At 39.1% G+C, this 26509-nt stretch overlaps 1 protein-coding gene across 3 annotated transcripts in view; it reads right to left on the minus strand.

The window, feature by feature from the left end:
• Positions 1 to 26296, minus strand: part of pemt (phosphatidylethanolamine N-methyltransferase) — a 50048-nt gene extending 23752 nt beyond the window's left edge. Inside the window, exons 1-3 of one of the 3 annotated variants that reach the window (XM_046377455.1) lie at positions 26028 to 26289; positions 23875 to 23982; positions 6779 to 6894 (exon numbers count right to left, since the gene is read on the minus strand). In XM_046377455.1, coding sequence (XP_046233411.1) covers positions 6779 to 6894; positions 23875 to 23982; positions 26028 to 26123 — 320 coding nt within the window. In that variant the 5' untranslated portion in view covers positions 26124 to 26289. Of the gene's footprint in view, positions 1 to 6778; positions 6895 to 23874; positions 23983 to 26027 lie in introns of all 3 variants that reach the window. The other 2 variants (XM_046377454.1, XM_046377452.1) reach the window with 2 other exon arrangements.
• Positions 26297 to 26509: the final 213 nt, after the last annotated feature.

Raw genomic sequence — 26509 nt, forward strand, 5'->3', positions numbered from 1 at the left:
CAGCTCTTGTATCTTTTCTGTGGTTGCCATGGTCACACACACACATAGAGTCATGGTGGAAAACTGACTGCATAAGACTGCAGTGGCAAAATAAATATCACATAAACTCCACACAATTATGATCTGGTTTTTAAATCACGTCTGTACAAGAACAAGCAGTTGTATATTAGGAGAAACAATCTTCCAAGAAATCACATTGTTTATGTGTATTATGTATTTATCAACTAGCCGTTCAAATGTCACACTTGTGATTCTGTACTAAAAATGAAATGGAGAGAGTTCCTCCTTAATATTTCTTGGCCTTTTTTCAAAAAGTGATCATATTTCTAAATATTTTTTTTTAGTATTCTTTATTTAGCTCTTAATATCTCCAGAGCGTAAACAAAAAGGGTGTTATATTATATTTAGTACTGCTAAATATGTAAATCCCAATCCTCCCCATGCCATTAGGCTACCTGTTAATAGCAACAGCACCAATTTAACACACTGAGTTAATTAAAAAATGGATTAGTTCAGTCCCTTGGAGCTTTCCCTAAAGATTTATTATTGAGTATAATTGGGGGAGAGCATCACTGCTGTGTACTTAACAGAAAAAAAAAACATGCACTGTATCCCCAGCATGTCTGTCAAACAGCCTGTGAATCTGTGACGCAGCTATAAAAAGACATGTCAGTCAGCTAATCAGCGTTCCAGTGAATCAATCAGCGTGTGAGTAAGTCAATTAGACAGACAAACCGGCAGCATGACAATGAAGCTGTAAGGTAATTAGTCTGCTGGTCAATCAGTCAGCCTGTCTCTTAGATGGGGCTGCAATCAGTAATGATGTTTTTTCCAGAGGATTGTTTGATGTGTGCTGAATAGGGACAAAATTACGTTTCCACTGATGTGTTCATCTCTCAGTACGTTCATAGTTTGTAAGAGATATCAGCATCACTGCTGACCTGCAGCGCTATTATGACCATCCCGAAGCTCATTTACTGCTAATGCCAAATGAATTGTCTGCAGTTGCTTCACACCACAAACTTTTTACCATTGAACAGCTAGGAGGCTTTTATGGCAAAGATGCTACACGAAATGTCTTTGTCACCAAGATGAAGGTGATTTGATTGATTTGTTTACACTGTTGTTGAGTTTCTGAAAGGGATTTTCCCCATAAACAACATCCTCTAGGTTACTTATTTATGTTATAATTAAGATTACATTTTTGCCTGTGGAAAACGATGTCAGCATGGCTGGAATGGCTGCAGCTGCTCACAGTGCAGCGCAAGTATCCACCTTTACTGATGTTGTAATGCACCATTCTAGTCAGATGCAGAGGCAGCGTGATGCAAATGGAAACCAGGCTCCTACTTAGAGCCCCTGTGGCCTCAAGAGCACTTGAGATGTTTTTATTTGCATAATTCCTAATGGTCGTCAACCGAATGAACGCATGCTAAGTGCGTCTTTTATAAATCATTTAAGGATTACAGCCACTTCCTAGACTGCAGAAACGTTCTGGACACATTATGGTTGTACCATACCAAAGGGTTCTCATATGAAGTTACATTATATATATTAATTTTTCTTATTTCAAAGTTCTCAGTTTAAGGCAGAAAGAAGGAAGAACCCAAAAGGAAATCTTGTATCTGGTCAGAGATACTTGTGTTTTGTATTTTTTGCTTATATTTTTCTTATTTTTATCTTTCTGTATATTTCTGAGTCATCTCCAGATCCTGGGCCAATATCTGCACTTAACACAGCAAATCAGTTGTGAGAAAAACGTATGTAAACTGTATGTCTTACACTGTAATACAAGGCTAACATATACAAACCACTATCTAACTATGAAATCTATACTATGTTATGAAATCATATCAAATTGGTCACAACATGAAGTGTCAATAGGGGAAAAAGCACCACTTAGTGCCACACACATTATGCATCTCTCAGAGAGAAGGCATTGCTTTTTATTTTTATTTGAAACATGAATTGAGCTGACATATCTTATAGTTTTTCCGGGCAACATTTTGTAAAATTTAGATAAAGTTTAAAATAACCTCTTTAAAGGAAACTGTATTTCACTAGAATGCTCTTGACGGTTTATTGAGAGCCTGACCTGTGAAAGACCTGTAAAATTAGAGTCGAGATGACGTCTGTGGTTTTACTTGCATCATTTTGTTTTTGAAATGTTCAGTCCCCTGGAGAGCTTTTCTTTCCAAACAAAGAATGGGCCGGAAAGTGAATTTTGACTACTGTAATCTTTTTCCCCATCAAAAAGACATGCTATAAGCAAGGTATTAGAATGTTGGCGTCAGCATTACGACAATCTGAAATCTGTGCTTTTCTCCGCATGATATTAAGCAAAGCAGCAGTAGCCTTTTGACTTTATTTTAATTAACTAATCAAACTGCCATTAGGCGGCAGAGAGGACCAAGGAATATAAATCTTGCTTCATAACTCACAGTATCCACTGTGCAGGAGGTGGGCACTGAGGAAAATCCTATAAACAATAAGTCTTACTAAATTACTAAACAGCGTGACTGTCTAGTTACTTTCCTAATCACAAACTTAAATGATGTGGCTCATCCAGAATAACTGCCATTATTACACCTCATCATCATAGTCTAAAGTATCCATCTGTGTGTCCATTTGAAAATAACTGCGGTTATTACATTTAACGTGTGCTTGATGACACGGGCAGCACGGGAAAAAGGTTTTCTTCCAGGCAGATTTCTGCTGTCTCCAATCACACATCATATGGAATTCATAACACAGATATGAATGTGTGTGAGCCACAGGTGTCAGATGAACGAATACGGCGATGATTCAATGTGAAAATGCTGTTCAGAAAAAAATAAACAAATGAAGTGGTCTCTGTGCAGTTTAAAAGGTTGTAACAACAGTCTGTTGGCTCATAAGGTTTACTGGATTGTTTTGTAAACTTGTTCTTGCAAAAATACATACAAAAATATGTTGTTTCTGCACTTTGCTTAGTAACCCTTTTCCATTTTTTTTGCCACTGTCTAGTTGTCGTCTTTCTGTCAGCATGCCAAACTAAAGATGATAACTAATTATTTACATCTCTCTTGAGCGACTGTGCGTTTTACTTTTATGATGCAACAAAACTGTCTAGAACAGGTGGGAGCGAGGTCTCCTCAATGAAGCCTGTCTAGACAGCAGCACAGAATATGAAGAAAGAGTCATTTGGTGCAAGTTTTAACCTTGTCGCACCCCAAAAGGAAGCACCAAGCTCTGAACAACTGAAAGTGAGGAGATACAAGAATAACTGCAAGGGAGGACTGAGTGAGGTGGCATTAGCATTAGCGAGAGCATCCAATGTAGAGAGCATCTTCACTCTCTGTTAACTACGATACATCAGACGCCTGACGCCTGGACATGTACGACCTTTGGGCTCACATTTGGGCAAACATTTGTGGACCCAGTCCGTTCTTTGGGGAAACAGACCAGCATGCGGCTCTCCAGATATTTGAAACTTGCTCAGCATAGCCGACAGCACCTCTGGTCGCCTTGTAATGTTTATAGTTTGAGATTACAGTTATGTTTACTAATGCCGCCATACTGTCCAACTAAAGCTAACAATCCACCAGTAGTAACCGCCACCAGCATCATTCGCACAGCCACAGTACAAGATACAAGAGATACAAGATAGGTTTATTCGTCACACACACAATCATACACGGTACAATGTGCAGTGAAATTCGTTTTGTCCCTGCTACCAAAAAATAATTAAGTAAAATTTAAAGTAAAATTTAAATATTGAAAATCGAACACTATAGAAAATAAAAAAACAATAAAATTAAAAAAAGTGAAAAATGTGCAGTATATACATGAGTAGTATGTACATCTAGTGCAGGTGGGAGTAGTTAATTGTCCAGATTAACGCTCACTGTTGAGCAGACGGATGGCCTGGGGGAAGAAGCTTTTCCTCATCCTCTCAGTGTTGGTTCTCAATGAATGAGAGAATATTCATGTATATTCATGTAGCTTACGTTCCTCAAATCTCAGTGTGAAAGCTTTGTTTATAAATATAGCTGTTTCTTATTTGGTTTAATTCAAAAGCCAGAAGCTGTGACCCTTTAAAATCTGCAGTTTCAACTGAGTTCCAGTTTAATTCAATTCCTCACAATCCAGTTTAATTCAATTCCTCACAATCCACATAAGAATAGTGGGGTGGAAAGATGAACTAAGATGAAAGTTTATTCATAATTCATGTTTATTGTCATCAAAAAAGATTTTACTCTTTTAACCACGTCACAGTAGTTTATACGAATCTCTCTGATACAAAAGGAGATGCAGCCTTAGTGCTTGATGACACACTGCTGATGTATTGGCTATGGGAGCTTTTTACACAGAGGTACCTAACAGACCACACTCACTATGTTCTCATGATTTTAGTAGATAAATGAAACCAAAATAAATGACATTTGTTGTGTAATAATAACCACAGTCGCAACAAGCTGATTTTCACAGATGTTGTAAACAGAGCTGATGGAGGTGCTGATGGAGGCGATGGACCTACACGTGAAAAAAGCTGAGGGAGAACTGCGATCAAACAGTAATACGGATGCTGTAAATTATTTTGAAGGGAATCTTTTGTGGTTGGTACCTGATATTTGCCCAAGTCTTTCAAACTCCAGCCTCTCCCTTTATAGAACACTCTTTAAACATTTGCAGTCTCCAGTTTCATGCTGAACTTAGACTTGACCAAGCACAGAAGACACACAAAAGGCTGCTCTATGCTCCATGACTACTAAACTGACCTGCATGTGTACAAACTGAAATGTTTTGCCAGCCAAAAAAAAAAGCAAAAAGGCAAGCAACTAAAAGCAGATGCAGATTATACAGATTATTTAAGAATTACTTTCATATCAATAAGTCTGAATTAACTTCATTCACAACTTCTGTTTCTAGCACATCCATGTGAATGAATTTTTATGTTCTTCACTATTTTTAGTTATTCATGTTGTTCTGCGTGTTGATAAACATTCTCCTCAAAAGCACAAGAGAAAACTGGCAAGACAATTTATCGCTTCGAAGCAGCTTGTTCCAAAAGTGGTGTTGCCCGGCAACAGACATCACAGACATGAGTGAGGAAGAAAAAAAAAATCAAATCCTTGCTCTGGCATACTGTAAATGTGTGGTTTTGTAGAGGGTGCTTTGTCACCATTTTGATCCATAGTGGGAGGTGTGGGAGCGTGTACTTCCAGTGGGTACTGTATGATGGCAGGCGTGGGGTGACGCTGGCACATACAGAAGTGTAGGCACAGATAAAGATGGGAGAAAAGAAGAAAAGAGGACACACAAGTGGAAGAAAAAGGAAGAGGAAGAAATAGTAGTAGAAGAAGAAGGAAAAGCGAGAAAGAGGGTGAAAGGGCAAGAGGGGTAGTCTTGCACGCTAGACACCGAACAGGATGACTGATGGCTTATCAAGGTTGCAGTATTTAGCATCAATAAGCAAGTAGAAACAAAAAAGGGCAACTGGGAGAAAAGTTGTATAAGTCAGGCCTTCACTCTGCACTTACACTACATTATGAGTTAGTCTGCTGAATTGCTTTGCAGCATCAAACAGGAAGAGGGCGCTGTTCTTTCAGAGCAAATAAAGCTTAAGCTTTCTCACTTCCTGGTCACCACAGAGGGTCTGTCCCTTTGTTCCCAGGGTCCCATGTCTTTTGATAAAAATTAAGGGACGGGATTAAGGGAGATGCATGTCTGAAATTCAGTTTGATTGTTTAAAATCTGTTCAGCCGCTGTGGCGATTTCAATGCCTCGAGTCAAGAAAACCGTTTTGCCTGCAAATTCAAAGGCGCAGGTTTCATGAAGCATAACAGCGTGGTGAGTAGGTGGTTCAACATACTGATCTTTGAAACACATTGAACATTTGACCTGCGTGGGGAAAAACACTGCAGAGAACATACACATTTTAAAAGGCCTCCTTGATGTGCCATATCAAGAGGATACAAAGCTGAGAACAAAGTAGAACATAGGAACATAGATTTGTTCCATATGCACATGTGGTAAAAGAAAGGAAGGCAGAGGAAGCATGTTGATACTCTTTTAGCTAAGAAAACACAAGTGCAGGTGTTGGGCATACTCAAAAGGTAATTTTATTCACTAATCACTGAAAACCAAAAGCGATGTTTTATATTTTATTTATACTTGATTGGTTATACTTTACTTACTCAGCACGGCTCTATGAAATGCGCCTTTAGTCGTTTTATTTATTTTTCTATTTACTGACCATCAATAACAAGCTTAGTCCTAATGACTCATTAAAATCCCGTCCATGCAGCGTGGTTGTGGGGGTTCACACAGCGTTTCAACTCAGAAGAAAATCAGCTGACTCCTGACTGAAGGTTTACACTCGACGAGCCAGCTAAGAACACTCAACACGTAAATTAGACATATTAGGAGTGTTTTTGGGATTAGACAAGGAGCTGCATTTCAGATTGAAATTCCTTGCAATACTCAGGAAAGAATAATCTCTAAAATGCAACATGCTACTAAATTATACATCACTGCCCCAGAAACTACCAGCTGTTACAATACCATGTGTGTAAGACAGGAAGTTTGTTTGGACTGAATGTAAGGCTGCTTTTGGATGCTTCACGCATGCATACAAATGTAATGGTGCACAATGAAATGCGTATCTTGATACTTTCCTCCATTCATAAATGTGAAACAGAAACAGCTGAAGTTCCTGGTAATACTCACATGCTTGGTGTGTACACTGCTAGCTAGCTACACCTGAGCAGAATAAGGAGACAAGTGCATGCTTCACCTGTGGCTGCGGTACACGTTGAGCAGAATGATGACGAAACCCAGGCAGTAACAGGCCAAGTAGGGGCTACCAAAAAGCCTGGAGAGCCTCCGTGTACGATGCTCCCATCTCGCCACCTGACAAAAACACATCAAATGACGGTGTTTACTTAAAAATCCCATCAAAGTCACAAGAGAATATTTTCTTTGATATGATGAGGGGAACAGTCCATAAAACAATAACTGGAAGTGAACTGCATAGACAAAATGTATGTCAGCATGGATTGATAAACAAAACAAAAAATGACAGTGACAGCAAAGTTTGCAATGCTGTTTCTGCAGTGCAACAAGCTGTAAACATTACATATTATCACCTTACAAAGTCAGCACGGAAAAAGTGTACGTTGGCAAATATTTGGCCGTTTAAACATCCAGCAGATACCGAGCAACATTAGCATTTCTTTGGAGTCTTGTTCCTGCTGCCAATGCAATACTGTTGTGGGCTGTAAAAACACTGAACCGAAAGACGCTAAAAGCTACGCGGAGCTGAGGGGAAATACAAACTGAGATGATAATCTGCGGCTTCATTATTATGGGTGACCTCCACATACACACAGTCACTTGGCCCTTTGTTAAAATAAAGGTTCATATCACAGTGGCTATAAAGTGTTTGTTGTTGGGTTGACATTACTTTGCTACACCGCAGCTCTCTCTGATTAGAAACTTTGAAGAAAAGGCAAAAGGCAGTCACAGTGTCACTGCTTATGTTGCGATTTACATTCACAGATCTCTAACAGACAGCTGTTTTGATGCCTTGACTGAAAAATCCACTTGAAACTTTGGCTTCAAGATGCTTGTGGATATTTCCAATGTTCATTTTTTTTTCCACAGTGACAGAGGAGTGCGTGATTCAGGGATTCATTTCCGTTTCTTTCCACGTTGTTTGAAAATGTCAGATATAACGTGTATCACAATATCTCAGCAGTAATAACTTCAACATTATCAAAGAGCTCTTTCTTCCTATCACTGACCTGTGTAATCACGTCTGCCATCCTTCGTTTCAGCTTTTAGGGAAAAGTTAGCATTTAATGGAGTGGCTGGTGAATTGACGTATTCATGACTCTAAGCATGGCCATTTCAGACGTTAGTGCTGAGGCAAAAGAGAGAGTAAAGCAGGAGCAGAGAATCAGACTCAGAAGAATCCATTTGACCCAGCACTAGACAGCTCCACCCAGGGGTTAATAAACTTACTGAGTCTATTCGAGTGGATGACACGGTGTTCCAAAAGCAAGCACGTATGAAAGAAAACTGAACACGTTTTCCTGAACATCGAATGAAGATTACAGTTCACGTTAAATTTCAACAAAAAGAAATTTACACTGTCAGCAAAGTTACAGCAGCTTGTGTGAACACACTAGTTTCCTATGGGAAAATATGAATGTCTTTCATACAAAAGGAGATGCAGCCTTAGTGCTTGATGACACACTGCTGATGTATTGGCTAATAGACCATACTGACCATATTCTCATGTTGTTATTTGCAAAAAAAAAAAACAAATTAAAATGAACACATTTCAGTAGATAAATGAAACTAAAATAAATGACATTTGTTGTGTAATAATAACCACAGTCGCACCAAGCTGATTTTCACAGATGTTGTAAACAGAGCTGATGGAGGTGCTGATGGAGGCGATGGACCTACACGTGAAAAAAGCTGAGGGAGAACTGCGATCAAACAGTAATACGGATGCTGTAAATTATTTTGAAGGGAATCTTTTGAAAACCTTACATTCACCATACAAGTCTGTCTGCCACAGGGCATGAAAATGGAGGAAAATGAAGCCTGACTGGCAATCCAGACTAAATGAGTGATCAGACCTGCACTTTCATCCTGTTTTGTAGATAAACAGAAGTCCACCTATTTGTCTTTTTCAACCATGGCACCAACAATAATACCACTTAAAAAAACATGCCACCTAAAGTGATTGGATTTGTGTATCACTCACAAGTCATTAAATTGAGTCGTGAAATCACAAAAATTTGTGCAGAGCATTTTCATGACGTTCTTTTCGCTGTAATACAAAGCTACTGCACTGTTTACTTCACAAAAATATCTGTGCTTAGAAGTTGGTAGAAATCATCTGAACCATTTCATTTTCATTTGTTTTGTACTGCCACTTATACTCACTGTAATTTTCACACTTTCAAAATAAAACAACTTCCTATTTTATACATATTTCTAAATATAGTCAAAATAAAAGCTGCGTGACTTTCAATGGTCCAGGCACATGAAAAGTCAAAACAGAACAGATAGATTGAATAAAAATGTACAAAAAAAACATCCCCTAGACAGTTGATATATAAAAGTTAACCAGGAAAATGGTCTTAAGAGGTTTTTTTTTTCCCACTTATATTTCTGTTATTTCAGCTAACCAAGTTGAACGTGGACTGACAACTATTCAACTCTCATCATTCACGCAACATAAAAAGCATTTGACCTGTAGGTCCATACACTGAACTGCAGTGTCTGTCTGCTGTCTATGGCTTTACTGACTAAAAGGGCTGCCGATAGACGGACCGACTGTGGGCTGAGGAAGTGCGTAGACGAGCATAAAACACAGCCGAAAAAAGGACACAAATGTTGCCATGGAAACACCTTTACTATGTTCAGGCGAGGGAGGATAGAACCAGAGAAGGAAAATAAGAGGAAGGTGAGAGGAAACAAACTTTATATGGTGAATAAAAGAACAACATCCCTGGAAGCAGCATTGGCCGATACCAATCACCGATCAAATATTTCTTAATAATTAATATTCATAGTTGTTAGTTAATTAGTGACATAATAAAAAAACACCAAAATGAATTTTCTGTAAACTGTAAATGATATAATTAAGAAAAAATAAATAGGACACATACCTTAGTGAGACAGAATTTGTTAATATTTCTGCGTGTCTCAAAAAAAAAAAAAAAAGAATGAATAGATGGGCCAGTACCATGGGAACATTTCAAAATCTTCAAACTTTTCCTATGTTTTGTGCTGAGTATTTACACAGCGATGGTAACCAGTGTTACAGTATATATATTAAAAAAAATGTTCTACAGGCTACATTGCGGAACAGCATCATTTTGTTGACAAAAATCTGGTTATTATCTGATCATAGCTCAGTTGCAGTCTCAGAGTCAATTAAAAAGAAAAAAAAAACAAGAAGACAAGAAGAAATAGTTTGTAGCTTCACAATTGTAAAGTGTGCCTAAGTCTCGGAAATGTGAAGTTGGAAGTGTATCTTCCAGACACATTTCAAACAAAACCGAATTTAAAAAGACTTGTATCAAAAGACGTTGGAGACATGTAATACTAGAATTCCTTAATCACAGAAAGAACAGGAGGTACATAATGTAACCATTCAAGGACACAGAACACAGACACAGACTATATGAAAGTAAAACAGAGAAAATCAGGGTTAGACAGAGTTTAAGTGTCCTCACTGCTCTTATATAAAGAAGGAGGAAGATATTGCTTGCAATATAAAATGTATTACTGGAGACCAAGAGCTATATTGTGACTGAAGACAATGGCACTTTCTTTAAGAGGTTCAGGTGTGAGAACATGTGAAGGCGAACTCTGAAACAGAGTATTATATAATCGCACATGGTGTTTTTTTCCCTAAAATCCATGTGAACAGCTTTCAGTTAACCTTAATGAGGATGACTGGGAAACTGGGGAGTGAAAAAACAAGCAAGCAAAATACAGTGTACTGAAAATGCAACAAAAGGGCTCATCAAAACCTTAATGTAATGCAGTCCCAGCTTGGGTGAGGCACAGATGAGATGAAAAGTCAAAGAATGGCTTAAAAAAACACACAAACACACACACATACTGCATGCATACAACCACACTAAACAGATGTGGGAATATTGGATAAATTCTGTGCAGCTGTATCTGACTGAAGCAAGATGCCTTGGAACCAATTTTGTTCCACTGCTTGAGCTGATGTGCAGTGCAAAAGACACACGCTGCCTTCTCTCAGCAACACGTGTCTCTGTCTTTGATTGCACCTCTACTCGTAAAAGGTTTTTTTTTGTTTTGAAAAATACATGTTAATTTCAAACCCAAGAACACATCTTATTGCTATGGCAAGGATGTCAAGCATCCTCCACCATTCCCATTCGAAGTCTCTTTAGGCCAGCACACTCCAGTGCGAAGCAGCACCAAGACTGCAGGCTCCCCCACAATTGTTTAACATGATTTACAGCCCTCCAATGGGTGATGGAGTACACTAAAAATACTCAGATGTTCTGCAGACAGACTACTGATGCTGTTATCAAATCATCAATCAAGCCATGGAAATAACATAAGGGTGGGATCAGAGGAGAACAGAGAGTGGCGCCAGCTTGGCAGAACTAGCAGCTCTCAAAAACAAATTCAATCAAGGCTTAGGTAACGGGCTCCTCTTGTGTCCCCATCAGCCCACTTAAATGTGAGATGCAGGTACTTGAATGGGCTTGAACTTGGTACATCAGGAAGACATCTGAGCGGCTGGGACTTCTGACGTCTGATGTTCCTTGATAGGAGAACATTTGAGCATCAAAAATGGGAAAATATGGCTAAAAACACCCTCCAACTCATTCTCACCCCATAACACCCTCCTATATACACCAATAATAAACACATGGAAAACAAAATAACAACAGAGAAATAACATTTTCCCAAAGGGATTAATAAAGCATGGTGTCTTCTTCTTATTATCACTCTTCTAAAACTGATGTAAACTACACAGACAAAGGTACTGGCCACCTGACCATGACAACAACAGGGACTTCAATGACATCACATTCTAAATACACAGACAGCTTTGCAGCTATAACAGCTTACACCATTCTAGGAAGACTTTTCACAATATTTTGTAGTGTTTCTGTGTGAATTTTTGCCCATTCATGCAGTAGAGCATTTGTGAGGTCAGACACTGGTGTTGGATGAAAAGGCTTATAAGGCATAATATCATCAAAAGATTCAGAGAATCTGGAGGAGAAATCTCTGCAAGGGGCAAGGCCAAAAACCTACAGTGGTTGATCCAGTGTATCAATGTAAAGCTGTGTTTGACGGAGAACAACTTGCACAAAGGCACACACACGCACAGCCAAGTGTGTTAATGCAAGGATGTGTGCTGCTGCGGAGTAACGAGGAGAAAAAGAACAAGAACATAGACGGACCAAATGCGCACCTGCGACACCCTGATTAAATCCTTCTTGATTCAGAAAAGAATGACTGAATATTTAAATATCAGGGGATTTATGGACATTTTGTCAAGTGCAGTGAAAATACAGAGAACACACGCTCTTTGATCCAAATAAATTAAATTTAGATAAACAAAGTTCAAAATCTACTATTTTTACTACCTGAGTACTATGTCCTTAAAATAACAGGAAAATACTGAGCTACTGATTTCAGACCAGGTTTTTTGTCCCATCCAGGAAATAATGCAACCGGCCATACCTCATTTTAAGATTAACACAACCATGAACACATAGATGGCTGAAACTACATTAAGTAGTTATACAACATGGGCACTGGGTGTGAAAATTACAACTGCGTCAGTCAAAAACTTGCATTGACACTTGGCAGTGCACCATGTCTAAGACAGGTCCCTAAGCTTTTGAGGAACGCAACTTTGGCCTCTTTGAGCAAAATATCTGGACACTGTTGGTCAGATAGCTGTGAAAGCAATTCATGCTTCTCATAGGATGAACCCTTACGATTTTGGTCAGTCATCAGCTTTCCATTAGGGCTCCCTCTGGAAACCACATCAGGTTTTCACATCAGATTACTCATCTAACAGTCAGATATTCATGAAATGTGTTGCTCACGTTCATGGTCCTAAAGGTACACACCCTTAGACCTTGATGACGCCTTTCATTTACTGTTCTCATATCAGATCAAGGGATAAGCCGGTTGCATTGCTCAGCAGCACATTGACAAGAGCAAACTGTCAGAAGCTCAATTACTACATGTCTTTGCTACCCCTGAATGAACAAATGAAACAAACTCAAAGTGATTTAAGTTTACTGGACTTGGAAAATACAGCAAGTATGTCATTTTGTTCTCCATTAACCAAGGTTTAATTCTGCCCTTAAGATATCTCTTTCATGTTAGTTAAGGCCTAATAAGATTACGACCACTGCTTTGGCCACACCCATTCCACCTCCGGGAGGAAGCAGGAAAGTAAACCTATTATATCACTCATGTTACATCACTGACAATGATTCAGCTGAAAGTCAGGCTCCAAAATTGCTAAATTTATATATGGACCCAAATGCTTTCCATGTATGACTTTTATTGGGGACATCAGAATGAACTGGACTAAATAAAAATATGTAAAAGGAAACTGGTGGTGGCTACTTTAAAGCTAAAGATGTAGGAATTATAGGAGTCATTGGCTTCTTGACACTGATCATCTGCCTTTATGAAAACTTTAGGACACATGGACTATTTACCAGTCTGTGGGACAGTGTTTAGAAGGTTAGGCATCTTAAAGATTTCTAAAGACAGAGACTTTCCCAATCTACGATAGTTCATCATGGGCTTCAAATTTTCTCTTCTACTATATTAAATATAATGGTATGTACTATGTGATATAGATCTGTTTGACATTTAGACAGACATTTGTATAGCTCTCCCTTTAATATCTATCTATCTATCTAGAGATATAGATACATACAAAACAGCAATCTCAACATGGCTTCCAATGCCTACCAATTGTTATGACACAAAAAGTGAGTGCATATGAGGTCAGATCAACCAGGCAATCAGTGTAATTGAGTCCAGTGAATATGAAACATAAAAACAAAGATCTGAATCTTTGGTTCTTCACTGAAGTCATGCATATCTAGGTGAATATTGGCTGGCTCAGCTCAGCCACTGATTCTGTAACATTCATTATCACAGTCATTTCAGGTCAAGCCGCATAACGGTTTGTGACCATTTGACCTATGTGTATTAATTCAAACCCATCAGAAAAATAGCCATCAGATTCTCAGTTGGATCTGCAGTACTAGAAAACTCTTAACATTGCTAACACCCTGCTTTTTTGCCCTCTTAAATCTAATTTTAATATGTTGCTATGTCCTGATAACTCAACAATTACCTTGGACAGTACAATGTTAACTTAGATGGCAAGCACAAAGTTTTAATAAAACATAGTTTTCTTTTATGGTGAAAAATTGTATGCACTGTCAACATGCTGAGAGCCTGATCATACTTCAGTTCAAAGGTTAAAAAGACTGTCTGGAAAAACAGAGATCAGAGAATTGAGATTAGTTCCAACCTAATCTTCAACTCAAGCCAAAAAGTACTGGAAGCATTTTGGAGAATCTTTAGCACCAGCTGCCCACCCTTTGCTTTCTTTGGCTCAACAAGCTCTTGTTATTAAGATTTCTCATGACCTCCACTGAAGATCAGCTTCAACAGCATGAGACAACCAGCCATTATAGCAGCCGATGTGCACAGAAGCTGATTAGCACTTTGTTCCTGTAGATGTAGGTCACTGGGCAGCACAGACCTGATGACTGAGACCAACTCCATATGCAGGGTGAAGATCAGATGACGTTTAATATGTTGTTTGCCCTATCGGCTCCATGGCCACATCTGGGTATGTTGATGATGCATGCACCGAATGGCATCTATTTGTTCAGCTGAGGCTGACCTCTGCTTCTGAGGGCACAGTGAGAGGCGAGATTTTCTTTGTGCAATTACCAATAAATGGCATTGGAAACAGTGGATTTTTTTTCTTTTGTCTTTTCATAACTAAAAACAAGCCATCACGTGCACATTTAAGACCCTTTTGATTTTTAAACAAGTTGGGGCCAGTAACATTAAAAACTCAGCTTGAGACAAAGTTTTCACCAAAGTCACAGTCAGCAATAATTAGCTAGCTGGCAAAAAGATGCCACTTGAACTCTAAAGCTAGAAACACACACACGCGCACACACACACACACACACACACAGCAGAAGCATCAGCATCCAATCAAACTCTGACACTGAAATGCACAGTCTTCAGCTAATAATCATCCTAAATATAACTGCTACTAAGTTTGCGTTCTAAGACAAAGACTTCATGCTCCCATGTGCGCAACACTTGTGCGTCAGACCATAAAAATAATCTGATTGACTACTGATTGCTGGTTTTCATTATGCCAGAAGGTGTCATGAGAACATGTACAAGTAGCTGAAAAAAATCTGTGCATCCACATAAATGTGATCAGAAGGGTGAGTCTCACAGTGACTCTTAATGTCAAGATCCTTGTAATAGTCATTTGGTGTTCTTTTGTTTTGGAATGAAGTTCTTTGAATCCCGTATAAGCAAAGAAATGTTACCCACCTGTGACAGTCACATCATTTAAATTAAATGATGACTTCCCCAACACAATTTGTATTTCAAGGTGTTTCAAGGTATTCATTAGGTTCTCTTTCATTCTTGTCATTCTTGAGTCATGATGTAATTTTCGTTTCTGCCGTCCCCTCAGTCTTTTTTTTTTTTTTGTCAAATGAATTTATTTTTCCTCCTTTTCTCCTAAGTTTAATAAGCTCTATGATCATCCTCTGCCTCATTTTCACAGGTTGCATTTTTTTTTCTCTCCTTCACCCAGCTTTTAAAATTCGGAAATAACCAGAGATATGCTGGAGGTCACACTGACATCACTTTCTTTGTTCCCTTTTTAATGTTCTCTTCGGCATTGGTGGGTTTTGAAATGGATTTTTTACTTTTCTCTCCTCTCATTTCTAATTTCTAGAGGCATGCCTGATGAAATGTATCACCCATCCCTTGCCCTTTTTATATCTGTCTCACTTCATCAAATCCCTTCTTCTGTCAGTCTGAACAACTCATTCAGGCTTTATCATTGCGCCCAAGGCTGTATCAGCACCCCTCAGGCATCAGATAAGACCACTGAGAGATGAGTACAACATGGGAGCTTTACATCACTGAGGATATGTGTGCGTAACTCAGTATCTCTTCATGTGAAATTTCACAGCATGCTTCTTTTGAGATTATTTCTGTAACTGCAAGCATTTGGCTCGTCTCACCTATAATTAGGGCTTGAAAACAAGGTGAGAAAGACTGATTAACAAGTAAACACAGATCTAAAAGCTATGCGGGTCTGGTTTAGTTTACTTTTTGTCTGATGCACCTGTCCAGTGAACTCTGGGACACATGCATCTACACAACCTGTCACATTCCAAATATATTGATAGAATTCAATTGTTTCAAAGTCTGCAGTTGTACTACAGCTACTCGGAATGAAAAATGGCATTTTACATTCCAGTGCCGTCTTTATTACTTTTAGTTAAGAATTTCAACCATTTAACTGATACATTTAAGCACCGATTTCATCCTTTTAGTGCTTAGTTTTTAAATTTTACCCAATATTTCAGCAGCTTGTTGCCTAGTCGCTCGTCGTGATGAACCTACAAAAATTACCTGAATCTGTAGCATCGCAGAGCTTTGTATTGAGTTTCAGCTTATTATTTAGCTGTCAAGCCCCTGATATTAGACAACAACAAATCTCTGTTCAACAAAAAAGATATAAGGATCCGCTGTACACTACCTGTTTAGCAGGTAAAGAACCAGGTATTAAGAATTAATGAAGAACAAACTCAGTTATTCAATAGTCATGTTTAGAACTACAGCTTTTAGTTCTGACGCTTGAGGAGCATGTAGTCAATGGTGATATAAAACCAAGCACATAATAAAATAAACCTGTTGGAATCTAAAAAACAAAAAAAGAGAGAAAAGAGAGTCTTGACTAGACTTAACAAAGCACTTCTTCAACAATTTATCCAAGCCAGTATTGCTAAATGGGAGCATAACTTTGGATATCCGCAGAATGTGACACAGCAGTCTTGCTGTTATAATTCCAGTTATTTCCCTCAATCTGTTATCTAAAGCCCAATATTATGTCCATGTGATTTCAGCTGAGATTTCAGCCCAGGACGGTGAGATAAAACATGAAAGAACAGGCCGACCACTTTCCTCCCAGCGCTTTAGTGTCAGCGTGACATCTAATGCAGCCCAAGACCTGATCTAATCTCACTGATGTATATGGCTTTGAAATAGTTTATGATATCTCCGGAGGCTGGGACTGGGGAAACCTGTTGCCATCTAGAGAAATCTGAAAATCCACATAATAATTAAGAGAGTTTAATTAAGGGAGATATATTTAAGATAAGATAAGAACTTTGTTGATCCCACAGGAAATTTGTTGGTAGTAAAAATGATGTATTTTAAATAATTTCATAATAAATCGCTCCTTTGCCTCTGTTGAGATTTTCTCAGCATATGGGTAACTGACTTATCTGTTTATGTTACATATTTCTGATGACAAATGACAGATGCGGAGTGATTGTGACAGATTATATATAAATACACACGCAACTGGTACATCCTCCAAAAATAGCTTTGACATCCAAGGCTTCAAGAATGTGCAAGGACTCCAATTACCCCTACAACCACTCTTTCTCTGAAAAGGAACCAAAACAAGGGAGTAATTTTCCAATTTTCCACAACACTTTTTATGACTGCAGCATGAGTTCAGCAAGTACACCTTAAGACATGGAGCTTCTCATTGCTTCACAGACAGAGACTTATGTAACCTGCTGATAATCCATGGTGATAGCCACAAGTAATCATTGTGATACTGGCCAAAAACACATTGGTTACAAAAGCAAATTGAAAATACAGTCCCTGGTAAACTCATCACAAGGCTGTCATGCAGAAAGGTCACAAAAACATAATGGATATGTCTCTCTATCCATTAATCAACAAGCAGCAGAAGAAATACTACACACTACACTGTGATGTAAATAAAAATGGACATTGTGTTTAATTATAAAGACTCAGATATGTTTTTGTCAACTGTAAAAATGTACAGCTCAATGGCCTCCAAGTTAGCAGAGGAGGCTTCATCGTCTGTAGTTTCACCTTTGGTGACGCATGGATATCATCATTATAAAATAATACTCATACAACTAATAATATTAATATTTTGATCACGTTTAAGAACATACATTTTCTGTGAAAAAAATAAAAAAAATGATTTTGGTTATTAACAAAATATGCTAAAGCTTTGAAATGCATCAGTCTTTAATTTAGTCGCATACATTCTTATTTCCAACTCAAGCAAAAGTAAATTGTCTAAATTAGTGTAGCGAAATAAGTAGTGAAGATTAAAGACCCATTATCACTGGCATTGAAGTAAACGCTTTGCCTCAATCAGTGAATTTGTTTGCAGTGAAGTGAAATCCCAGCCAACCTTTTATTTAACATGTGAATTTGTGCTGTTGACCAAAATAAATTGATTTGATGGTGCTGACCTTTAAGGGAACAGAGGGCTGCAGTGTTCAAATGGAGAAAACTAGCACTGTGTTAACTTGTGGACCTTTTTCACAGCAGACATTCTGGCTCGTCAGAGATGCAGGTAGCTAGGTACATGTAAAGTCTGAAGAAGGCTGTGCCACTGAACTGGCAAACATGATGCAAGTGCTCTGAAAGCGGCAAAACTAAATGCTATGCAACCGTCATGTTGTTTACCACGTGTGCTTTTCACTCAGTAATGTGAAGTGAACTGAGACTTCAGAAACCTCAGTCAAGCTAAATTTACTCTGATTAGCTTAATCGTTAGGTATTTTTCACAGCACTGACTCGTGTTGATGTCTGGTTGCTGATTGGGCGACTGAACGTCCAGGTGCTCCCCTCCGCTCACTGACCACAGTCAACCTGGAGAGCTACAGCCACATGAGAGCACATCCATCCATCCATTTTCTATACCGCTTATCCGTCAGGGTCGCGGGGGAGCTGGAGCCTATCCCAGCTGACTACGGGCGAGAGGCGGGGTTCACCCTGGACTGGTCACCAGTCAATCGCAGGGCCAACACACAAAGACAAACAACCACACACTACATGAGAGCACATTCACTGAGAAATGCTGGTGGCTCTCCTCAAGTGAAAGGTCTGCTCAAAGTGGCTACATTTAATAAAAAAAGTTAGCTGATAACACATGACACTCCTGTTTTGTTTCGCCTACGGGTGCAGGACAAATGACATCTTTACATCCTTCTTATTAGCACACTGAAGTCCACACCTCATGTGATTCCCTGCATACACAAAGCTGATTGTAAATGCTGTGCAACTGAAGTCACTCGGTGCAAATGAAAGCAAATTTGATGGGAAATAATATATTAAGTATGTGACAGATGTTCACTCCGTAGTGACCAAAGGTAGTGTGTGTGTTCATGTGTTTCTAAGGAGTTAGCCTTGGATGTCCACCCATATGTTTTAATTAGTAATTGGAAAGACATGAAGGAATTTGGTTTTAATTACATCAAAGGTTAAATAAAAATCTTTTTTAATGTGCATACAAACTGTGAATTTAAGAAACTAAGACAGAGGAACTGGTCAATCAAGAAGTACAGAAACAGGAAAAGAAACTAAGGATGACAGACATGCAGGAAAGAACAGACTGGGGGATCACTGGGGAGTGATGAAGGCCTAGTCATCTAGTCATGCAGGGGGAAAAATAGAAAATTACACCTATGTGAATCACTAACCCTCCCTTTGGGAAATGTGTTGTTGTAGCAGAACAAATGAAAGGAGAAAGTTGCAGGGGGCAAAGAGAAAAATGGTGCAGAAAAGAAATGGAAAAAAACAAAGGAAAAGGAGAGCTGGAGAAGAGGAGGTGCACAGGGGAAATGAGAAGACACCTGTCCAGAATACACGACGAAACACTTGTGTGAGCAGACATTAACTTATTTTCAGCCTGGGTAATGTGTCCGGGCTGAAGGAGAGCCCATCACTGTAGCATGTGACTGCCTATTCTGTCTGCCCAGGTGGCACGAGCAGGGATCAGAAATCTTTCTGGCATACAGGAAGTGGTAAAGTCTCATGTATTAAGTTTTCAAAAGAAAAAAAAGAGCAATGCGGTAAGATCGGAGCAGCTTCAGTGTTTAATACGAAGGCCTAAAAAATATATACATTGTTTGGAAAAGCAACTCAATCTTTGGAATGAAGCTATATTCTGATACAACCTAAAGTCAGTTTTTTCACGAGTGTAAATCTGCATTTCTGTATCTTTTGGGCACCAACATCCAGTGGATGAAATCTCAACTGAAAAGGGTACTTTTCATTACCTCTGCATGTTTTTTTTTCTTATTATTTCAAAAACAAATTACATATCTTTGTTTAGAAAGAATAGCTCATCCATCAAACGAGAATAATTGAAGAATCAAGTATTTGTAGTCTTTTGTAAATAATATGACTATGGGGTAATGAACAAAGATTCTACTTTAATAATCAATGACCATAATCAAAGACTTTGACAGTTATCATACCACTTGTAACACAGGAGTTACAATCTCTTATAGAGTATACGACAGAGGGGCTTTCAGGGGTATGAATATGAATAAATATGATGGGAAGTGAAAACAGATACATAAACAAAAGAACTCATCTCATCTCCGCTGCATTTTGTGGGAGGAATTGACATCATCGGCACCTGACGACATCTCTGCAGTCAGTACACAGGTGTAATTGGCAACAGCAGAGTTGAATGACAGCACTGCCCTGAGTCGGCTGACAGACATGCTGTCCATGTGACAAAGTGCGACCCTCCCGCCACTCACACTCAGACACACAAAGACAGACTCATAGTCCACACTGCGGAGGTGTTGCTCAGGTCAGTAAAGCCTGCAGAGATTCTAACACACCTGAATGTTACCAGTGCCTGGCAGCAAGATTGACTCTGGTCAATAATGAGATCAATGTGTCAGAGCCTCAGTGTAGCACACTGACAGCCTGACCCCACTGTGTCCTTAATTTTGACTCCTGTTTTTCTACCGAATCGGTTTTCCTGCAGTACAGTGTCCATGTGTCAGTGATCAAAGCCAAAACAAGAGGAAAGTAAAGAGGGAATATTTGACCAATGTGACACCTCAACAAACAGGAATAAAAAAAGACTTGAATATATATTCTGATAAATCACAACATTTAATATGTTCCTAAAGCACATCATAAGCCAGTAGGCCTCATGCATGCGTGTATGTGTGTGTGTGTGAGATCAGTGTTTTTTCTTTAACGGACAGTGCTTGTGTCAGCTTGACAAGATGAAAGTTTAAGCAGTGTTAGCTGGGGACTGGTACATTCTGATCTATGTCCACATACACAGACACACCAAAGATTCAAGGGACTGGCCTTGCAGTGTCTCTGGTCCAGCTGGAACACTGTGTTCATTGCAAATGCAAAGTATAACTCCATTATTAAAGAGCAGGTGAGGATCATCTGTTACGACAGTACATGCAGCGTATGTGTACTAAGCATATCAAGCAGGAAGAGGCTTAATTACTTAATGTCCTCTTACTTCTGTTTCCAAGCTTCACATAACCTCACTGAGTAGCAGATCCATGCTACATCAACCAATAGAGTGATGCAGTTAACTAGATGGCTGTGCTGATTGGACAAATTACTTCACATGGCTCTCCCTCGGTGGACGTATTGTAAACTGTGCAATGTGAGCTATAGCTAGCAGCATGGTGGATGAGGAGCCAAAAGATAAAGATAAAGAACTATCTGTAATGCAACTTTGTGTTTTAATAGCGCAAGTGGGGAAATTCATAAGCTGTTTCAATTCTTGCTATAGTCTACAGAGCTTTCCAAAAGTGAGGGAAAAAAAGACTGCAATTTAGATGGAGGGTCGTAACAGATAGTGACTTTTTCCTACAAATCCAGTAAGACACATCTCTGTCTCTCCAGAACAAAAGCGCTGACTTTGGAATGGTAATGGCGTTGATAGATCTGATGATTACTTCATTCATAGCTTGGTCTAAAATGTCACGCAAGCAAAATATGCCAGCTACAGTTCCAAAAGTGAAAGTGAAAGCTTAAAGGACCAGTTCACCATTGTTTTGGTCTGAGTTGCAGAGTTTGGGCATTATTGGTTGTACAGATGTCTGCTTTCTCTCTAACACTCTTAACATAAAGGAACTAGATGGCACTTCATTTGTGGGGATCAAAACACCAAAAATCAAATAAAATAAAACACTTTTGAAAAACTCAGCAGATCCACAGAACTTGTTGTGAGCAGTTTCATATAGGAGCTAAAGAGTGCAACTGCAAATTAAAGACGCAGTGTGTGTATGTGTGTGTGTGTTTGTGTGTGTGCTGGATGCTGAAATAAGCAACTGCTTTCCGACAAGTTTACTATATCGACTATATCAGCAACTATAGCTACATATCAACATTTAGCAGAGGAAAGCGTGATCCTTTAACTCAAGTTTTAAGTGTCTGTGCTTATCAAACTGAGCACTAATATGCTAAATCTTCATCTCTATCAGCAGCATAGTACCAGCAGAGCACACAGAGTCCCACAACACAAGGCAACAGTGTGACCTCCACCGAATCATACGAATAAAACATACTGCACCGCAGCCTTTCATCAAAATGTTGTCGCCATAAATGAACATGTTCTTTGGATCAGACACAAAGATACAAGTCAGCTCCATAGTGTTATACTGCACACATCCTCTCAAAATCCCATCAAGCAGCTGTCTGAGCCTGCGTGACACACGTGACTGGAAATATCAGAAACTGCTGGAAGAGAAGCCAGGTTGTCTTCAGCATATATTGATCCGTTGATTGGGTGTTTCTTTGTTCACTTTTTAAGATTTGGTAGTTAAATGAAATGAAGTGAAATACCATCCCCCACGCATCATCCCACCTTGTAGAAATACGGCTATGTAGCTTAAACAGACATGATGAAAAGATCTTTTGTCACCTGAGTTAGTTCCATCAGTCCTAATGGTGTTTGCTTAAATAACCCCCCATTACAGCCACTTTACAGCATATCTTCCCAAAAGCAACATGCATAAAAAGGGTGATTTGGGATCAGGTGCGGGGCCAAGAGCACCTCAGCAGCATTTACTTTAATGCAAATAATCGGCTTCCCTTTTGCAAGAAGAGAGCTACTGTGTGATGAACATGTGTCCTGCTGGGCTGCTCAGGTGTGACAGGAGACTGAGTTAATGGTCATATGAGTCACCTCTAAAGGTTATTTAAATGACATTCTGGAAATGAAATGCACACCTGCTGAGGCAGTGAAACTAATTTCCTCATGCAGGAGTGAGTAAATGACACCAATTTTATTTCATGTAGCTAAAACCATAAAAAAGGGACACATAAAACATGTGAGAATTAATAAACTGCTTTAAATCTGCTTCACATCTTGTGAATTAATTTTGCTGTTTTTCTCACCGTGCTGATTTGTTTCATTAGTGCTTTAACATATTAAATTTGTACTCTTTTAATTATGAGCAACTGCATTATAATCAGTGGTGCACAAAAAGAACAAAACTGCCACAACAAGAACGTAGATAAAGAGGATTTTGTTCTTATGACTACTTCACCTTAATAGCAGGATTATGTAACGCTCCGAGCATAAGAAAATCACACAGAAAATCTTATCACTGAGGAAGATGTCATTTGAAATGTATGACTGAGGTCTCCATAGAAATTGATATCTTAAGCATCTGGGATTGAAAAACACATGAGAACATTTTCTGTCTCTGTACTCTAGAACTGACTCTTTTACAGAGCACTGCGATCAACACATCCAAAGGGCTGACATTTTCACAGCCTGATAGAGAAGTGAAATATTCTGAACGCACAGCCTACAAGATATTAACTGTAATCGGTCTTGACGCCCTAATGATGATCTTAAACAACTGAGAAATCTGAGATTATAAAATTCACGTAGCCATCTTGTCTTGAAAGCCTCTCTGACAGACAGGAGTGTGGCTTTATCAGCCTCAGGGACATCGTCGAGACAGTTTGCCTTGACTCAAGTTCTCAACTGGCTTCTTCCACGAGTTATAAAGCATAAATGTTGTATTAAATGTAGAGTCTCAATTCGGTTATGTTAGTAAGGAATAATGAATGAAAGAACGTGGAATTGATTTTTTCAATAATTAAAAAAATATATATTGCTCCAGACCTCAGTGAACTCAACCAGAAAAAAAGGAAAAAGCTTTTTGGCTGTACAAATTTTTTCGTAGCAGTATGATCCACAGCGGTTCTTACCACATTCCAGAAGAAAGGGTTGAAAATGATGGCGATCACAGCGACGCAAAAGCTGGGGTCATGAAAGTTAATGTGCTTTAGGAGATCTTCCATCAGTGTCAGGTCCATCTGAAAGACACCAGCATGTGACAAGTGTGTTGTGAGGAGCAAACAAAGAAAATACTTAAAAACAGAATTTCATTGGAAGATCGATGGTTACAAAAGCATGGAATGCAGTGCCCTGAACCCGCTGCCTGTCTGAGGGTTTTCATTTCACCATTCATTTAAACAGCTTAGAGCAGCCCCACAGCCAGGCCTGAACAACGTCTTGCCTATGTTTTCTGTGTTGTGCAGCTCTAGGCAGTGAAAGTGATCTGTTCATAGTCATGATCGTAGGCTATTACAGTGGAGTAACGACACCAGGGAATAGTTTGGCTCACTGTATAATGGAGCAAGAGAGTGCATTTTTTCCTATTTATTTAATCAAGATTTGATAATTTTTCGGAATTGAAAAGTTGATTCTGGATTGATCCCTCCCCCCACCCCCCAGGACACCCCCCACCCCAGAACAGCGAAAGTCCCAAGATTTCGCATCCTTAGTCTGTGCAACAGCAGCAGCTCAGCGATGCAGTGGTCACACAGCGTGTCAAAATATCATCTTCCATAACTTCTTATAAAGGGTTATTAAGAGGCCGATGCAGTGAGATGGCATATTTAAAGAGGGAAATGGTGGAAATCTGAAAGGGTGGAAAACCATGTAGAAAATGTGATGGGGGAAAAATGGCAATTATGTTTGTTTCACGAATGACTTTGACGAAAATTACAATGTCCTCATCAGTCCACGCAGATCTGATGTTCTTGGCTTCGGTTGCCAGCTATTTGCAATTCCTTCAAAAGAGCACAAACTTCAGTACTGCTGCATCAAATCACAATATTTTCATTGTAAATGGAAAAGTGTGGTTTTCCAGCTTATGCCTATTGACGCCAGAGCTGAAGAGCAGTAAAGTAGATCTTTCAGGGTGATGCCCTCAGTTTGCTTTGGGTGTTTTATGTGTTTTATATCACGGTGCTCGAGCCACAAAGGTTACAGTGACAAGTATTTCATGTCCACTGACCCTTTTGTTTCCACTTTCAAAAAAAGCTCTTTGACTTGTTTTGCTAAGTCTGCCTTTTTATTCTCTGACCATATCAAACAGAATACCTGAAGCACACAAACTGAATAAATGACTGACGTAGTCTCAGTGACGTCACCCACAGGTTTCTGAAGAGGCACTGTGAAGATCAGTGGTGGTTTTGGTTGTCACCATATTGGTGGTGTCTTACTCTGCATAACTCCCACCTAATCCAAAAATGATCAAAGGAGTGGTACACAGACTTCTTGAATGGTCTGTTATCTGCACAGCAAGCCATATTATTTGTCCAATATTTGCATGGAAAATTCTCCAAAAGGCACCAAGACGACAGATACAAGTTCAGTGGCTCAAATTAGCTGCGGTGAGGTCTCAGCCTCGGCTAGCTGTGGTCCATAGTGGCCAGAACTTCAGCTCTTAATATAATTTAAACAACTGATTTATATAGTTGTCATGAACTATGACTGTATAATAACACAAGCACATTTATATGCTATGCAACAGCATCTCACTGCCACATAGAAATTTTCACACACATAGAATAGAAAATTAAATGCAAAAATAACCACTCCCAAGAGCAATCACAATATCTATCAAAATAATCACAATATGACTGACATAATATTAGTGATTGTTTGAATAAATGAGAATAAACTGATGCACAAATTGGGGCATACCGATCTGCTGTGCTCAAAGTCTGTATGGTATTTACATCAAAATAAAAGTTTTAAATAGGTTTTGGAAAGCTGATTTGATATCACTGCGGGTCTTATCTTATCTTATCTTATCTTATCTTTTTTTGTAAAGTTACATTGCGTTGCTTGGAGTTAACATTTGTTTAGTGTTGGTTTGCAGAGATCTATGCTTTTACTTTGAAAAGGTGGCTGCACCGGATGTTATTCGTCTGTCAAGAGCTCAGTGAGGAATCCGACTGGTGCAGTCGGCCAAACCGGGGAACTCCGCTGTTTGTCTGGGCAGTTACACCGATTCATGTGAAAGTTAGACATGCTGAACCGCTTTTGTATTTAACAGTTTTCGTTTTACCTCCGAATAATCGACGTTGTTGAGTCCTCCGCAGCAGTCCAACAGAGCAGGATGCTTATTTCCAGCGGGCTTATTGTTCCGAATAGCGTCGCTCATACGCACTGAGTGAACACTGACGGACTACAAGTGCTTATCAGTGTGTGCGGGAGATAACGAAAATTGCATAATATCGGGTGCAAGGTTCTTATTTCCCAGTCAAAGATAGGTGCAGCAGCTAGGGAGAACTTCACATGTCCGAATAACCTATAACCCTTCTCAGTGCATTCTGGGAAACGTAGTTTATACATCACTTGCAAAGGGATAGAAGCAGTTGGTTGGTATCTCACACAAGCAGTCCCTATTCTAACCCAAAAGAGAAGTCTTAAATATTTGGACCTGCTACTACGCATGTTTTTCCTGCATTAGATTTCTGCTGTGTTGTAAATGAATAGTCTGTTGCTCTGCGGTGACCCCTGCTGGCCGAAAAACATTAAGGACTTTAG

Source organism: Scatophagus argus, chromosome 21, assembly GCF_020382885.2.
Source record: "Scatophagus argus isolate fScaArg1 chromosome 21, fScaArg1.pri, whole genome shotgun sequence".
Classification (NCBI taxonomy): Eukaryota; Metazoa; Chordata; class Actinopteri; family Scatophagidae; genus Scatophagus; species Scatophagus argus.